This window comes from Ctenopharyngodon idella, chromosome 5, assembly GCF_019924925.1.
Source record: "Ctenopharyngodon idella isolate HZGC_01 chromosome 5, HZGC01, whole genome shotgun sequence".
Taxonomy (NCBI): domain Eukaryota; kingdom Metazoa; phylum Chordata; class Actinopteri; order Cypriniformes; family Xenocyprididae; genus Ctenopharyngodon; species Ctenopharyngodon idella.
This window is the reverse complement of record NC_067224.1, coordinates 24,709,982-24,729,156: the sequence shown is the minus strand read 5'-3', so window position 1 is coordinate 24,729,156 and position 19,175 is coordinate 24,709,982. Positions and strand designations below refer to the sequence as shown.

The 19,175-nt window shown below is 36.1% G+C and overlaps 1 protein-coding gene across 4 annotated transcripts in view; it reads left to right on the top strand.

The window, feature by feature from the left end:
- tenm1 (teneurin transmembrane protein 1) overlaps positions 1–19,175 on the top strand; it is a 202,295-nt gene that overhangs the window by 99,640 nt on the left and 83,480 nt on the right. For all 4 annotated transcript variants that reach the window (XM_051895417.1, XM_051895419.1, XM_051895418.1 and 1 more), the window contains 2 exons: positions 11,518–11,755; positions 17,409–17,647. In XM_051895417.1, the coding sequence (XP_051751377.1) occupies positions 11,518–11,755; positions 17,409–17,647 (477 nt within the window). The remainder of the gene's footprint in view (positions 1–11,517; positions 11,756–17,408; positions 17,648–19,175) is intronic.

The following is a 19,175-nucleotide window of genomic DNA, read 5'->3' as shown; positions in this document are numbered from 1 at the left end:
GCACAGCTGCGATATAAAGTTAAGGAAAGTTATGTCTACCTCAGATTTACCGTTTGAATTGTACATCAGCATCGGGAAATAATCTCGTTCACTGTAGAGAAAGCTGCTTACATGTAGGCTACACAGGGAAAGTAACAGTAAAGACATTGAATTAAATGTAAACACAACTTTTGTGTCTATTCTGCATATATACTGTCCCTGATAATAATCACACATGCATTTACTGCTTGCTCCGTTAATGTAAATCCGTTTTAATGAATGATTTGCTCTAACTGTTGCTCTGCTCTTCATCAACACGCACTTGCACCACCTGCTGGTGAAGTCGACTAACAGCATATGGAGATTATGCTCGGTACTCTACTGCTTTTCCTGCAGCTCCCGGATGTGAAATGTTGAAATTTTAACCACTGAATTTGTGGACGCGAAATAAAATGGACCGGAAATTGCCTGCTGAATATTATAGGTTTGATTTTTTTTAAACAGAATGAATATTTTGGAAGTGAAATCTGAAAGGTGAATATGGATTATTGCATTTTTATCAATGAAAATGTGTGTGAAATGTTTTGAATTGAAATATTCACAGCTTAAATATACAATGTTGAATTTCAGCCCATAAAAATGCAAGCCCTAAAAATACAATGCATTAAAATACAAGCACGGTTAATGCAATGCATATTTTTTTTCAAGTAGTGTAATTCAAGATGATTTTTGTTTCAAAAACATATGGCACTATTTTTCTTCCATAGTGTGTGTAAAGACTGGAATATGGCAGGTAGGGGGTTGCACTTCACATCATAAATTAAGGGACTGTGAAAGGCCAAGTGCATTATTTAGCTCACACTACACAGCTATTAATAAGGTTTAACAATCTCAGACATGACTGTGTGTGTGTTTCTTTACCTCTGCCTTTCTTGCCTGTTGGTTAATCAGTAAGGTCTAAATGTCTTAATTTCACTACAGTTGTGTGTGTGTTTTGATAGTCGTAGAGGGACTTTGAAGGTAATGTGAAAGGAAACAGTGTAGCTTGGGTTTTAAAGAACCAATTTGAAGGATGGTGGTTGGATTAGCTAAAAATACTACCTATATACTTTCCTTTTAAAAAAACTTGCCATTAGAATCTTTCCCGGCGCTCAAGTGACTCATCCTCAGAGCTTATGAACTTAGTTGCATCGTAATGTTTTAAATATGCAACGCACTCAGACATAAACATGCAAATTATTCGCTTTATTTCTTTTTTTTATAATTCGCCCACAAGAAAGAAATCTTTGCAGGCACCCTTTTTCTATCAAAACCATTTTAGTCAGTCACTGAAGATGCAGATGTGCTTTCCTGAGTAATTACAAAGTGATTTCATGTTATTTCGTTTTTTTTTAAGTGCTTTTTTTTTGCCATTTTACATGATGCATTCCTTTTAAACCATTAAAGGTCATTATTGTCACAAGGAAATCACACAAAATAACCAGACCAGCTCTTTCACTCACAATGTATCTTCTGTCAATTTTAGTAAAAAGGTTATTTGGCAAATCTTGATTGTCTTGTTCTCTCCAGAGGTTCAGAAAAACTCCCCCATGCGCATTTGTGTGCAAGTGTAGGTGCGTGTATGTCAGCGCCCGTTCTATCTCTGTAGAGCAGGGTCTTTATAATGCATGTCATTTTCCTATCACCTCATTAAATGTCCTGTCATCAAAGTGTGTCACTTTACCTGCCGTTACCCCACACACACACGCACATATTTCTCTAGTACTCCTCCGGGTCACCCTGTTGGATGTCATTGTGATAAGGTGTTTTGACACTGCAGTAGACCTGATGCATATGTATGTCGCACAACTGACAGCTCAGAGTCGGTAACCGCCGTTGGCTTCGTTTCGCGGAGCTAACGCTCACTATATATAAGGAAACAGTCGCGTTGAGATATCTGTGAGGTCACGTTTGCGAGTCGCGACCAAGGAGCTGTTTTATAAGCGCCATGCAATAAACAACATCTAGGATAAGCTATGGTAACCCAGAAAAAAATGTTACCTCGGTAACGAGATGTAGGTCACCAGGGTAACCACGCATGTGTAATGAATCGGTGGGCAATTGCGTGCAACAAGTGCGGGCATCCTTGTTATGTACGTTCACATCTGTTTGCCTCTCTCAAAGGGTGTGACAAGAAAAAAGGAAAGAGAAATTAATCACACCAACCATTCTTCCCCTTTATCCATCCTCTCTCACACACACTCAACATTCTGTCCTTCAGCAAGGAGGAGGGGGGGCATCACCTGCCCTGAAGCATTATGGGAAACACAGGGGTGGGGGGGTGGAAGTGAGGAGGTTGAAATGGTTTGTTTGGAATACTTAATATGACTGCGGGACAATGCGCAAACACACACGCGCACACACACACACACACGCTCTTTAAAGCAGATGTGTAAATAGCTTGTGAATTGATCTGCGTGTTCCCACATACATTTTTCACCTCTCATTTTTCATCCCTCGGGGTGTTTGTGTCTGTCCACGTGCATGTGTGTTTGTGTTTGATTGATGCCTCCCGAGGTTGGTGAGTTAGTCATGCAACTAATTAATGGATTAGCTTGTGGACTGAAGGCTGGAATGGTGTATACACACATGCACGCATATACAAAGATGAGAGAAATGTTGTTAAAGAATGCTGAATTTAATGAAAAAGGAAGGGACGGAGAAGAAAGACGTAGGGGCAGCGAGTATAACAAGCTCTTGTACCGTCAAGATTTCTTTTCTGGAGACGTTTAGAGTTCTACATATGGCAGGGAAGCGAATAACTGGCAGAAGATTTACTGTATGGCTGTTTGCGCATGTGTGCGCGCATGTGATAAAGTCTGTTGTAAATAGACTGTGTCGTATCTGATAAGCTCAATGAATAGAGGGCTATAAAACAGAGCAATGAATCTAGCCAGAAATTTATAGACACACACACACACACACACACACACACACACACATTGTCCCTCTTTCATTCTTTTTAACCCCCCCCCCTTAAATAAGCTTTTTGTAGCTTATTTACTCTCTTGAGCTCTGGATCGTTTTCCAATGAGGAATCTGCTTATAATTGGAGCACACGTGTTTTTTTGATAAGACAAGGACAAACAACTGCAACAGCAAAGAAAGGGAATAGAGAAAAGAATGGAGGGACAGACACATACGAGGTGTGGGAATAAAAGAGAGGGGCTGATGTAAATAAAATAGTAGGGATGTCCAGTTGTAAAGTTTTATTGTGGGAGAGTTTGGACAGCAAAGGGCCCTCCGGGGGCCTCCTGCTCCAGGGGCCGGTTGTTAGACTGCAGAGGAGCATGAAAGCAGATGCAACTTCAGCGCAAAAGAAGAGCAGCTGAGAGAGTATGATGCAACAGGCAGGTGGGTAGGTGACACATCAGCACGTATAAAACCTAGGCAGACCTTATCTCCGAGGTACCGTGGCTGCAGTGGGAGAACATCCGTAAGGTTTCACGGCATGAGTCACGGCAGCGAAGGTAGAGTCAAAGACTATCGCGGAGGCATCGGCGCATGAGTCACAGCAGCAGCAGATGTGGCACCGAAACCCATCGTGGAGGCTGTGTGCCGGGATTCACAGCAGATGTTTCTTTGTTTAGCAGTTTTCTTCAAGTTGTTAATATGCCAGATCCACAAGTGTGAAAATGTTGTGGTGCGCGCAGATCGGCTGTGTCAATCAATCCAAAAATAATTAAACAAAAAGTCATTGAAAGTAAATTTACATTAATTTACAAAAAATACCCCCCAAAGTGCTATATTTGGAGGGTGTGGCATGTGTTTGTATGTGTGTGTGTTTTATGATGTGTGAACAAGACCAGCTGGTAAGGGTAAGCAAAGATGAAAGCTCAGTTAAAGCCAGCGGTGCGCCCTTGAAATGTGTCCCTGTTGAGTCTGACTGAGAGAAAGAGAGTGAATTGAATGTTACTCTTCATGAAACTTTGTGCTCAGAATGCAAAATAATTGATCTTCTTTTCTTTTTTGGTCAACTTCAAACACTAGTAATGATCAAAAACAGTTCAAGTTAATTAAAGGGACAATTCACCCAAAAATTATTTATCATGTCATTCCAAATTCGTATTTATTTGTTCTGTTAAACACAAAAAGAGATTTTTAAAAGAACTGCACTGGTTTCACATCTCTATTTGACAACATGAGGTTGAGTAAATGATGACAGAAGTTTCATTTTAGGGTGAACTGTTCCTTTTGGGCTTGAACCCCCAAAAGGAAGTTAAAGCTGAAAAAAGTGGTCGATTCGATATCGATTCTCAAAAGCCACGAATCCATCTTTTTCCATATTTATTTCCACAAACATTGAACATAATATCTGATTGACGTTAATCTTATTAGTCTTATTAGTCTTCTCCATTAGTTGTCAACCTCCCATTTACCTTGTGCAATGTTACAGCGGGGACCCTGTCATTCATTCAGTGTTTAACATGGCGGATACAGGTGCGCCTTTAAACGTGAAAGACATTCCAAACAGTTGAAGGAACTGTCACTGTCTCGATCGATCTTTTGCACACGTTTTTAAGCATTCAAGCGCAAGAAGACACGAAAGAGAGCTGGCGTGCGCTGTGTGAGAAGTTTTATGTGCGCAGTGCACACATCCGAAGTGCACACAGAAAGCTGAACGTCTCAGACAGCGTGCATATATTAATTATCTTTCATGTCTCCTTGTGCTTAAATGGACAAATTTATACAGATTTATCTCAAAATGCCCACCTTGGCGAGTAGTAAACATAGTCAGTTATGACTTAAGTGAACGTAAACAGTAGAGAAAGACAAGGCATGTGTATCATTACATTGGATCCATGCTTTAGACTTAAAGTGACAGCAGCCTAATATTCCTGCTGCTGTTTGTGTTTTTTAAAAAAGACAAAGGAATTACTCACTGCTCTTTACTGATTATAATATAATAGATTATATGCAGTGTTGTGTTACATTTGATTATTAAAAAGCACTGATTTTCATTTAAATCTTTGTTCTATTGTATTTATTTATTTGTGCTGTTGCTTGTAGTTTGATTATTTGTTCCTTTTTTTTATTAATAATAACTGTTTACTTCTCTTTAATAATCTTTGGAATTTATATTAGTTAGGCTAGTGGTTTTAGCTGTGGTATCGAAATTGGAATTGAGAATTGTTAAATTTCACTGGTATCTAAAATTTTGGTGTCATAACTTTATTCATTTTCAGATTTTCAGGCATGTGACACTTTTGCTACAGTCGCCATCTTTAGGACCTACGCGCAGCATCTCCTTGGTGATCGGAAAGATGTCACACACTAAAATAGCACTCCTCACCACCAATGCAAAGCAACGGTATTTAAAGAAAATAGATACTTTAGGATTAGACTCTTATTTACTATCAAGCAAACTGCTGACTCCACTAAAGTCCAGTAAAAACTTGCCGAATTTTATGATTGCTGACATTTACATCTATCTCATACACCGGCGAAGCTCTGAAGGCATTTAAAAGCATGTGCTTTTAAAGACTACCGTTGCTTCACCTCAGGAAGGGTTAATGATATTAACGTTACATGAATAGCAAGTATCTTTGAATGGAATTGTCAATAATGTCGGTAAAGCACATCTCTTGTATTGTCAGTCACATTACTTACACAAAATAAAGCTCTCACTGCAGTCTGGAGTGTTCTGTAAGAGTCCAGTCATCTCTCTTCAGTAAAGCAAAATAAGGGACACCCATTTACGACCCTCAACAATATCGACATGTCAACAATAAACCATGAAAACACATGGGATCAAGTATGTGAACTTGGAACAGAACACATTTTATATTATTATTTTACATTTGAGTATTTTATTTATTTCTGAAGAACTCTTCAATATACAGTATGTTCATTCTGAACCAGCAATAACTTTTTTGACAATTCTGCAGCTGTTACCTGGATGGGATGAATTTTTAATTTTTAATTAATTTACCTAAATTAGGACTACATTATTATGTCATTTTTTGTTGCATTTTTATGTAAATAATTTAGAACTTTTAAAAATGTTTTTAAATGTCATAAATTGTATATGACAGATAGAATTATTTATTATGTATGTATATGATTAATATGAATGATAAATCAATAACATTAATTAATTAATCTATCTACCAGTGTCTAAAAATATAATGATTGATTATCTGTCTTGGATAGTGTATGGAATATTATATTAATAGATTATCCAAATTTTTTAAGCATGGATGTGTCTGCCACCACATGCTGCTTTAACGGTGCAGTTTGCTTTGCGTTCATCAAAAATTCATCATCTTTCAGTTCCCGAAAGACCCAAGTGATAACTTTTTCCCCATTTTCCCCAAAAGACGGACATGAGCTCGACTTTTTTTTTATTTATTAAACACGCAGATTTACGGTGCATGTTCTCGAGACTGTCACTATGGACTCAAAGACTCTTAAATGCAATCCTGTGCAAATGTGAGCTTCTCTGCTATTTCTTGTGAAATTTATTTCATTATTATTGCTATTGGTATTTTCCACACAGCAAAGTGCTTGTTTGTTTATTCAAGTATCTGTGGGTCTACGTAAAATACGGGACAAATCGCGTCCTGTATTAATTTGATAGCCTACAGGATGCATCATTTAACCTTTAAATCCCGTATTTTACGGGACGGGTGGCAACCCTACGATAGCAGCAATCCATTACTGAGGTCGCTCAGGGTTTTTGGGGGATATTGTAAAATGTTAAATCCATTTCTTTGTGATCAGCCCACAGCACAGCAGATATACGGGATGTTGCAATTTGGTCCTACAAATGGCGTCCGCAACTCTGTGTGACGTCACATGAAACCCATGAATTTATTACAATACAAGGATACAACAAAACAACAAAAACAATAACTATTTTGATCATTTATTACTTTTTGTAATGGGGCCAGTAAAAATTGACTCATTGATTTTACTGAATTGAATCAAAAATTGAGAACTGAATCGAATCGAGAATCTAATCGAATTGAGATCTTGTGAAAAATCAAATTGAGACATCTGTATCGATACCCAGACCTAATAAATATATATATATATATATATATATAATCAATATTTTTACCTGACAGCAAATCGGCTCAAAATTGGCAGAGAATAGTAACAATAGGCTGCTTGAGCATTTTTCATTATGATCAGTCTTGGATAATACATTGACAAAACATAAGTGCTGCAATTATTTATTGCTTCACTGTAGATTTTAATATGAGCATATTACTAAAATAGTTACCATTTGGCTTACTGTGCTAGTTCCCTAAAATGCAATTTGAATTGAGATGAACTTACAACATTTGAAAGTTATAATTTAATTTATTTAAAAATATTATCTCCACCTAAAGTCATTGTGCGTATACTGCATTTCAAGGATGAGATATTTGCATTGTATTTTTATAGTACACAAGCCAAATTAAAGCTCTGCTTTCAGAAGGCGATCGTGGCTGAGTTAAGATATTCTGAATCTGTATGTGAAAGTCTTGTAACATATTACTTAAAAATATATGGCTGAGTCTTGGGAATAAGTCATCGATTTGAGTTTTAAATGAGGGTATAATTTCAAGCGCACAATCTGTCTTGTGGCGTGTAAAGTGAAACGAGGGATGTTTGTCAGAATTTGCCTTGGATCTATTGACCATGTGTCATAATAAGGTGTCTTCTCTGACAGATGAAGATTTGAGGATGTGAAGGTTGTGGCGGTGGGGGGTGTCATGTATCCGCAGAGACGGCTGTGGGCGAGATGGAACTGTAAATTTCCATAAGTGAAACAGATTGATTTTCTTAAAGTAATTTTGTAGTAAGAGGGATATTTAATAACGGTTTTATGGCTATAAGGTTTCCACCGTCTCTCGCGCACGCACACACATTACCTCGCATTATTTTTTGATAAGTTGATCCTCTCTTGGTTTTTGTATCTGTACAGAGCGAGCAATGCATAATAAGAGCAAGAAGGAAAGGATTAGATAGTTCAAGAAAAAGGTACAGAGTGCTTATAGAGCGAGGATGAATTATATAGCTATGTGTTATGCCGTCTTCAGTGCAATCAGTGTCATACACACATTTTAGTGTGTGTGTGTGTGTGTTTCCATGCTTGCCTCTTTCAGTCAAAGGTTTCTGCACTGGATTATGAGGGCCAAGCTCTGTTGCCATGGAGACCAGCCAGGTTAATGGCCCTTTGCTGTGTGCGTTCATGAGCGTGTGTGTGTTTGATCTCATGTGTTAGTGCTGATGTGTGTTTGCTGGATGTGAATGCTGTGTTTTCTCTGTTTATGTGTATGTGCGTGTTTGCAACAGTTTTACTGTTGCTGTGTACGTGACGCTGCTTCTCAAAAGAAACACTGACACACACACATTCACATCACCTCTGCAAGACTGATTATAGTTTTGTCTCAGTATTTCTCATTTTTGTAAAGTTCATTATATATGTATGTATATGAAGTGTATAATTTTTGTTTTGTGATTAGGATCAATGCACAATATATTGTTACCTTATTGTTTATGTATTTATAAACATTAACATTTAATATTGAAAATTTAAAAAAATATATTGGTATCAGTTGATGTTATAAATCACGACAAATATTTAACCCTTTAAAGCCACTTTCCAAAGAAATTGGATATGCTTGAAGATCTCTTTCCATTCAGGAGTGCATGTCGGATTGACTAACATACGGCAACTGTGTGGATGCAATGATAGCAGAGCCAGCTGTATGCATTCATGCATAAAAATGAACAGTTTAAGTGAATTATTCGGGAGGGAGGGAGTTTACTTAAGCTTTACTAATGATGCAGTGAAATGCATAATCAATAATTAAGTCATAGGGGTTGATTTTCAAATTTTGTCCTAAATAACACCTTTTAGTTTAGATCTACTTGTAAAAAATGTTAATCTCAGGACTACAAATGTTCACAGTATGTGCATTAATATTCATACAAAATACTGTAGGCCTTTATCAAAATCTGTTTCAGACCACACAGACGATTATGCGATCTTGTAGTAACCAATTTATCATTCCATTGGCTGTATCTCTCAAAACTCTACTCTCTAACTGGAGCATCATCTGTTATGACTTATTTTGTCTAATTTAAACTGTATACTTTTTCTAAATTAATAGCCAATCAACTTTCATACTCTATAATATTATGATTTCTAAATTCACTTGTCGCATATAAAACTATGAAGATTACTTTTTTGTAATCAGTTTATATAAATAAAAATTAATATAAATTAATAATAATATTGAACATAGATAAGTACGTAAGCTTTGATAGATGCATAGATGGATAGATAGATGGATGATGGTGTATCAGAGGGAATTGTCTCTGTGTTTTATTCGCCGCTGGATCGATGAAGGATGGTGCTTTGATTACATTATATTCAGAGGTCTATTCCCATTCAAACCGTTGTGCATTTACACTGTCTAAAACATCATACATTCTCATAGATCAGAGACAGTCTAATTTAATCTGCAAATCCAATCTAAATCAATGCTGTTCACTCTCAACTCCACAGCCAAGTGAAATACAATGTATTTCTAAGTGCATTAGATAATGGAGAAGTGATTTCAGGAGGAGAGAGGTGTTTGCAGGGTGAACCTAAATCCAGTGTCCATTTATGTGTGTTTGTGTGTGTGGCTTCCTAATTTTCAACCATGCTTCTTGTGTCTTTTGCCACCATCACATCAGCTTTTATTACCATTGTGGCTTTGCATTGAAAAAGTGCAAAACAGATTTTAAAGAGTGTTAATTTGAGTTGATTTTATCTAGTTTCTGAGGTGATGGAGAGAGTAAAAGAGCTCTTATGTAATGCAATCCCAGAGCTTTAAGAGTGAGGTTTCCTAATTGAATTTGTTCGGCTGCTCTCTTTGTGTCTGGGTCCATTCATTGAGATTGAAATTTAGAGCTTTGTGTGCACATGTGTGTGGTTTTGTGTGTGCGTCTTTGTCAAATCTCCAAATAGAAAGTGTTCTTCTCAGATTAGGAAGTAATTTTAGCTCTCAGAAGAGATTAGGTGAAAGGCATGAAGTGAATGGACAGAGAAAGAGAAGGACAAAAATAATAAGGAGAATCTCTAGCTCACTAAAACAGATAGATAACCCCGATCAGAGCCTAATAGAATTAGTAGGGAAGGATCGGACGCTTTTGTGTGGCCGTTTGTGTATCATCCTTTTTTCCAGCAGGGTGAGTTTAGCAGTAGGTGTAAGACCCTAACGCTTCATTTTAAATGAGAGAAAAGAGAAAATGATGGAAAAACACAGCATGTGTGCAGGAGCTGCAACATCAGATAGAGTTTCTGTGATCTCAGTGAAGACGGATGCAGACACTTGTGGATGCTTACCGTGATGATTTTACAGACCATTCAGCCTGCCGTAATTCAAGTAGAAGCTTTAAGCTTAAGTATCTTAAAGCAGAATGTGTTTTTTTTTTATTTTTTTTGCAAAGATAAAAAGACAAGCATGAGTGAGAAAAGAGGTTTAGTAACATTTCGCTTGAAGCCTATGCGTAGAAATTATTCTAGAGATATTTTTTTATAAACATAAGTTATATAGTTTATTTTATCTTTTATATGTCTTTATTGTAACCACGTCTATAAATGCTATAAAATAGTTCTTGTATTATGTAAAATGTAGTATTGCAACAAAGTGTCAGGAGCTTGAAGTTCACAGAATATTGTATGACAAATGTGTTATTTTTTCTTCTAGAAATAAACCTAAAACAAATAAAATAAAACATATATAAGTTTGTAATAAAATAAAATAAATGAAAAAAGGTGGGTAATAGGGTTTCAAGTAACAAAGTTGCAGATTTAGGCTAAATTAAGTTATGATTCAGTAGAGGCAATGCTAGATGGGAACTAAATTTTGTTTTTTAGTTATTGATGAGCTTATATTTCACATGAATAAAAGAAAAAGTATTTGCTTGAATAATTTTAATCATATTTAGTTAGAGGATTCAGTGATTGAGCTCAGCAAATGTGCTCAGTGCACTAATATTTGTATAAAAATTGAAAAAAATTAAATGAGAGTATTTATTTGTTTCCCTGTTATGTTTTAGGAAGGGTCCAAATGATGTAACTTCCTGGGAGTGACATTTTTATGGAATGAATTGAACAGAACAATGAATTGAATATCAGTTTAACAGATTGTCATAAGTATGATGCATCATTAAAGCAGTATAACTGGATGCTGACGATGTATTTTAATGAATTATGCTTTTATGCATTATACAAAAGACCATACAAATGATTACAAGCTGTAGGACATTAAAATTTATAAAGAATAGCCTTTTAATTCATTATACATACATGCTGTAAGTGAAGTGTTACCAAAGGTTCTTTGAGTTTGACAAGAAAATAGAGGCTGTACAAGAAACAGGGTGGAAACGATTTTTAAAAGGATCCATTTCTCTCAGGAAATGGACACTTTGAAGACTATCATTAAATATTATAATTACTTCTCTCTCATTTCTTGCTCTTTCTCTCTCTATTTTTTCTCTTTCTCTTTCAAGATCTCCCTTCTAGCCCTGTGGCTCAGTTCACCTTTCGACCCCTGCCCCCTCCTCCACCGCCGCCTCACGCGTGCACCTGTGCCCGTCCAGCACCGGCTCCCCTTCCAGAGGTGGTGCAGAGGAGCACGCTGCCCGCCCGATGCCAACCGCTGGAATCTGGGAACAAAGCTGGACAGGATGACAACGGGCAGACGCACAATACCTGGGCACTGAACAGCAACATACCACTAGAGACCAGGTAAAATATGAACACACATACATTTGTTTTTCTGTAATGCCTGGGGTCTTTCCATGGAATTCCATTGTTTTATACTGAGCTAATGATGTTTTCCGTGCATTAACCCTAAACAGCCTAAACAGCACCTTTTTGGCATTTTCATTGAGACATTTAGTGTTTTATAAAGCCATTTTCTTTGGTTCTTCATTGACACCCACATTGTAATCAAAATAGACCACACATAGACTCTCTTTATATGTGTTCAATTACAAGAAAGGAAGTTAAAACTTTAATGTAAAAGCTGGGTAGTAAAATAGAGATAGAAATGACTAAATCTTCTTGTCTTCAAACGAAAGAGAATGATGTGCATGAGTGTTTGTCTGTGAACGACAGATGGAGAGATATGATGGTGATGATGATGAAGATGAGATTGAGGGTTGACCTACTCTTCTGAAAGAGAGAAATGGGAGAGTAAATAAATGATGAAGGATAGACGTGTCTGCTTTGAGGGAGGAAATGAAGCTGTCTTCCTGGGGTGATTGTCTTACACGCACACAAACCCCAAAGATATTGATGAAAATGAAAGCTGCGTGCGTGTGCATACATATGAGCGCATGTATGTCAGCTTTTCTAGATTTCCAGCAAGGTGAATTCGGTAGCGGTCAAAGTTATTTTGACTGAGAAGTTGAACAAACAACCGGAGCTGAGTCACATATCCACTCTGATGCTGATAGCTGTTATGTACCTGGAGAGATGTTTATTGTTTTATGAAGATTTGCCATATTGGTCAAGCATGTTGTTGTGATTAAATAAAGCCACCATTATACAAATCCAGCTGTCTCCAAACAATACCTAATAACAGATTTCAAGTATTCTGAACTATGCTAAGCACTGCAGCACCTTTTCTAAACCCACCACAAGCAGCAGGCAGAAATGGAATGTTTATGCTGGCGGCTATTAGAGGAATACTGGGTAATTTAGCCCTTATACATTTTTCTCAGCAGCTTCAGTCCTGTTTTTTAAACATCACTTTATTCCTTTTAAAGGAGAATGACATGTCTAAAGGAAGCCAAGAGTAAAAGTGTAGAAATGTAACCTCGCTTGCTAATGGAGTTTAAATGGCCATACACTTTGGCTTGTAACTGGCCACAGAGTGAATGCCACCAATTCAGATGTTTTCTTTGAGATTTGAGGGTTAAAGAAAAGCGGATTTACCAATTTTCTAGAGTGGTTTGAAAAATCCTGCCAACTGCTGCAGGAAAGTCCTCAGGTTAAAGGGTTGCCTGAGAGATTCTAGCCAGACTGATCCGAACGCCTGATGACATTGCCGTTGTATCGAGAACGTGTCATCGTCATGGTGATGTCTATACCTGCTGACATGTTGCTCTCTCCCAAATGAACTTTCTCAATTAAATCTGGATCAATAGACCAACATTAATGCACAGAGGAGAATCTCTCCCATCAGCATATTATTCCGAACACTCGCTGATTCAGTCGCCATACACTGTATATGAACTGTATATATAATATATAGCATGGAATACAGTAGATGATATACATATGAGGTTTTAATAGAAAGAAACATCATTCCTATGCAAATGTCTCCCATCAGAATTTTTCTTAGTCGATTTTCCCAATAAAAATATATTGAAATTCATTTGTATTTAATATCTAAATATGTTTAATATAATATATAATAAAATATGAAATAATGAAATATTTTAATATATAATATAAAATATACATTCAAATATTTATATTTATTCAAATATCTCGATTTGATCAGTCAAGTTGAAGCTGCTCTTTTCCATATAATGGAAATGCATGGTGATCACTGGCATGTTTTTTATGTCATTAACCACCTAGTGACTCAGGTGTTCTATATAAAATCAATCTGAGATTGTTTTCTGTATACATGCCATATTTCACAGTTTTTCAAAAGTGTTTGGTTTAAAAACAATAGCCACTTTGACTTTGAATTCAAGGCTCTGAGATTTTAGTGAAAAAAATAGTCAGTGGAATAGAATATTTATTTTGAGACTGTAGAAATCTGATTTGTAAAACTGTGATCTCTTGTGTTCACACCTGCTCTTTTCGTTCTCTCTTTCTGTCTTTTTTCCTTCGTCTCAATCTTTCTCTTTGTTTTTCTAAGTGTTAATTGTTATTTATTTATTCTACAGTAAATAAAGACAGGATTAGTTCTGCGTGTCTAAGTGTGAAATTAACTTTCTCTTTTTTAAATGGCTGAGGTAAACTGTAATTTTTCTCTCAGTCTCAAGCCTCATTTTACCATTGCATGCTAATTTAACCGCTCCTTTCACGGCTTTGTATGGCATCCCTGTTAGACACTATAAACAAATATCCAAAACTTGCTTGTGTGTATCTGCTGGGTGCTTTCTCATTGACTCGCTCGCCTTTAGTATATGACTTGTATTTGACCCTGAAACAGTTTTTCTTGACATTTCAACATTGCATCCTGTAGCTAACTGCTTTGGTCATTTAGTCTCTATGGTAGGAAAGCATTTTAATTAGGGCTGTCAATTAAATGTATTCATTTAGTGCAATTACTTGAATAAACAATGTGCTAAAAGTAAAAATACAGTATATATTGCATCGACTAGACAGAATGACAAACTGGATTTTGCAAAACAGATTGATTAAAAAAAAAACTATATTGACATCTAATGTCACTTTTTGCAATGTCTATTCACAGGGTTCCCACGGATCCTTAAGTCTTAAATTAGATTTTTAAAATTTAAGGCCATAAAAAGTCTTAAAAAGTCTTATTTTTACTTATGATAGGTCTTAAATTTTAGATGACACTTTGACTTAGACATATCTAAATCATTTACCAAATTAAAACTATCTAATTAGCGTACATATTATTTTTTCTTTGGATTTGCTTGTTCACGTGACAATTCGCGGGCCTCGCAGCATTTACGGCAGCGTGTAACATACTATCTCCTGCACGAGAAAGCAGAAGAAAATGGGTCAATGTCAGTTCAGTAACAGTTGCAAGTTCATTCTTTATGTGCGTAGGGGTGTGTTATAAGCATAGTCTATGATGATATCGTAATTATTGTGTTAACGATGTGCGAGCTGACATTGAGTTTGTCACTCACGCTTTCACTGCGTGATGTATGCAGTTATTATATGCCCTCAAAGTTCAAAATACATGGGCATTTTTGCCCTGACGAGTTTTTGTCTTCTTTTCAACAAATCAGATAAATGAATGACTCACTCATTAAGACAGTTACTTGCTGCCACCTACTGGCACTTTAGTTTCATATTTAAAGTACATTTTAATTAAAAAGTTAAAATTAGAAATAATTTCATATTTCAATATTGAATTAAATTTATGTAGACAAATTGTAAATGCTGTGTAAGTATATTAATGCCACTTCTCATGCCGCTTTTTGTGTCACCTCTGCATTGCAAAGATGGATTTTGTTGATAATGATTTAATTTGATACTGTAATTTGATACCAATACTGTGCTATTATTCTAATTGAATTTAATTTGAATGTTATAATTTGACATAAAAGGTGGTGTATACTTCCAAAAAAGTTTAGAAAAAATGCCCTTCTATAGGTAAAAATGCCCCTGGAAATCAATTTAAGGTGGCAAATACTGCCCCTTAATAAAAATGTTAATTTCTGTTACTGCTGTAAAGTAACCACTGCACAGAATATGAACAAAAATGTCTTTGTGAATCAGCAGTCCACAATAGGCCTAAACCAGCCATGGTACCAGCACAAAAACACACTCATAAAAATATCATCTAAATATTGTTATCAACAAACTTTGAAACTTTTGAAACAACTTTAAAACTATTGAGATCAATTTTTTTGTCAATATTGCACACCCCTAATGCATAGTATTAATTTTTATTACTTCAGGTCTTAAAAAGGTCTTAAAAAGCCTTAAATTTGACTTTAAAAAATGTGCAGCAACCCTGATTCAGTGATTTACTTGTCAGCCACAATAATATGGTTTTATTATGTCAAACTAGTTGTGATTAATGCAATCTGCATATCATGTAATAAATTTGATTAAAATTGTTTATATGTGTCAACCTTAATTGTTACATTTTTATGTATGTGCATTTGCGAGTCTCCTCGTGTGAGCAGGGGTAGTTTCGGTAAATTTGTTGGGCCCAAATGTCCCTGGAAATACAGTGAAACCTGAAACGACTTATTTTGTGGGGACCTTTGGGAAGTCACAGCAATGAAAGGAACATCATAAATAGACTAAACAGTGTTTCAATAAAAATCTAAAATTGCCAAAAGCTGTGTGTAGGGTGTAGGGTTTTGTTTTGGGTGCAGTAATTACCTTAATTTAAACAACAGATGGGAAGTCCCTACTATAATATAAACAGAGACGTGTGTGTGTGTGTGTTCAGTTTTTCCCCATCATCTTCACTCCATATCGATGTCATCATGCTATTTTGCCTCATCAGCATATGAACTTGTAAATGTGTTTAGACTGATCTACCTTTCAATGATTTTGGTCCTTTTTATTGATTGACCCTTTGTGCCTTTGGAAGAGTTGCGCATGTTTACCCTGCTCCATCACTAGCTGATGTTGCAATGGGATCAATTGCTGTTGAGAATCCATGTGTATCTTGGGAATTTGAAGATCTTTCTTCTGTTGCCTTTGGGCTTTTAAACTAAAAGCTGTTACCAATTTCCCCATTGCTATCTGTCAATCTGTCTGTCATCGTGATGACACGGTTAAACGGCCGTGTATCTGCGCCTGTGTGTTGCACCCACTAACCAAACTAGCCACATGTCATGATAAAAAAAAAAAGGAACTTTGATTTTAAAATGAAAGAATAACTACATAGTGCTTTAAGAAGTCGGCTTGACTTGACACATCAAGCAGTGACAGAACTGTCCTGAATTGTGACAGGATATACTTCATCTAAAACTAATTTAAGCTACTTTTTTTTCTAATTCTTATAAAATTGTTGTACATGCTGTGTTTTGACTACATATTAACTTAAAGACTGCATAGATTACTTCTTATATTTCTAAAATGACTTGAGCTTATTTTTCACACCAAAGGTGAGTTTTTCACACTTGAGTTTTAGTGAATTGTAAAAAAGCAAAAAGATTATTAAAATGGCAGAGAGAAATTACAGTGTACACCCAAAATATAAAAATATTGCTCTTATACATTCATTTAAATTTAAGTTTTTTTTTTTTTTTTTTTTTTTTTAATATTATTTTTTATTGTTTTTATTTGGTAACTGCCCACCATTGTAGTTTGTGCAAAGCAACACCAGGACTGTGTATCTCTGAGTAAATTGTTTTTAAGTAGGCACCTTTTAATTACTCTAAGAATGGACTCCTCTGTGTAATTAATATCATAATTAATCTAAGGGATGTTATCTATTAATTATGGCTCATTAATCTCTGGTGCTAAATATCTGTAATTAAATGCACGTGAGAGCAAATGACTCCAATTAGTAACCAAAGCAAGTGAGAGAAATTACACACTCCGATTGCACCTCTCCCTTTTTCTCACACCATCTCTCTCTTGCTCTCTCTGTCTCTCTTTGACTCAGTTTTCCAGGTGTAATTTATTTTTAGATGTATTTTTTGAGCTATTCGTGATCAAATTGATTGACAAATCAAATCGAACATAACACAGTGATTTCTTTCCTTTACAGGCATTTCTTGTTCAAGCACGGTTCGGGTTCGTCTGCCATTTTCAACGCGGCCAATCAGAATTACCCTCTGACATCCAGCACGGTCTATTCGCCGCCTCCGAGGCCTCTACCCAGAACCACCCTCTCCAGACCGCTCTTCTCATTCAGTAAACCTTATCGCTGCTGTAACTGGAAATGTACGGCTTTGAGCGCCAGCGCAATTACGCTGACTCTTGCTCTACTGCTGACGTACATCATCGGTGAGTGTCTTATCTCTCCACCTCTGCTTTATGCCTCTCTCTCTCTCTCTCTCTGTCCATGGCTGCTGTCATGCTGGTTGGGGTCATATGGAATTAGCAGAACTCACACTGTGAAAAACTCTATTAGAGAGATGAATATTTATGAACGAGGGATGAGGGAGAACGAGAGATGAAAGAGTAAATATCCCACAAGGCCGTTCAGAGGTTAATGGTGTTAAAGTTTTGTTTAGCCAAGTCACCGTGTGTGTGAGAGAGAAAGAGAGACATGTGCTTATGCACCTCAGTGTACTGACTTAATTTTCTCAGGCTTTCACCCTCTCACAGGCATTTCTCTAGAAAATCTCACTAAAAAATGATGTGTGTTTTAGAGAAAAACATTAGGGTAAAAGGTTTCATCCATTAACGCTTGAAAGGCTACAGTTAATAAAGTTTCTGGTCAGAAGTTCACACAGGCAGCCTCTTAAACACTAATCATGTGTCTGGGAGTGTGTTTCTCTCTAATGAAACGAGGACCTGTGCAATTCCCAAACACGTTACAATGATTTCTTGAGAATCTGACGTTTGTGATGTTCATTTCTGTTCTACCGTGTGTATATCTGTTCTGAACACATTCCGTTTGGAATTATGGCTTTCCACAGTAAACTCATTTCTTTACGCAAAAACAGAGACCTTACAGGAGCAAATAGAATTTCAGAAATTAAAACTATTATGACCATTCGTAAATTAAATGTTAATTAAATCATTTGTGCAAATTCGTTAAAATTAGTATTATTGTTATTATTTATTTATTTATATTTATACACTACCATTCAAAATTTTGGGGTTAGTACGAATTTTTCTCTTATGATATCAAAAATACAGTAAAAAAAAACAAAAAAAACAATAAAATTGTCAAATATTATTACAATTAAAAATAACACTTAATTTACAATTACAATGTCACTTTTGATCAATTTAATGCATCCTTGCTGGAAAAAAAAAAAAAGTATTTGTTTCAAAAACAAAAAATCTTCAACTCATTAAAACTCAAAAACTCATCAACATTTGAACAGTAATGTGTATACAGTATATATTCATTATTTTATTTATTTATTTCTAAAGAGTGTTAACACAATTTGCACTGGAGGTCAACGAATGCAGCAGAACACTGCAATCTAGTATAGTATACTGGAACTGTACGTCATTGCTTCATTACTGTACTACGTCATTTTTTTCCCCTCATGGCAATTTTTAGCCTCTTGATAATGAATTTAATATTTGGGTGAACTATTCCTTTAATTATGCCATAGAAGCGGTTTGCTAGATGTGATTTTTGCTGTGTGTGTGTGCACATGTGCATGCTCCGGAGATTTGCCATTAATGATCGTATGGTCGTCTTTCACCCCATCGTTAGTGGCACTCTGTCTAAACAGATGCAATCCGTCTGCTTTGTCTCTTGGCTTTCATTCTTATCCAGCAATCTAAATGTGTTCTCAGTTCATTTTCTGGGCAAATGAAGGGAAGCAAATGGATAAAGGGAATAAAGATA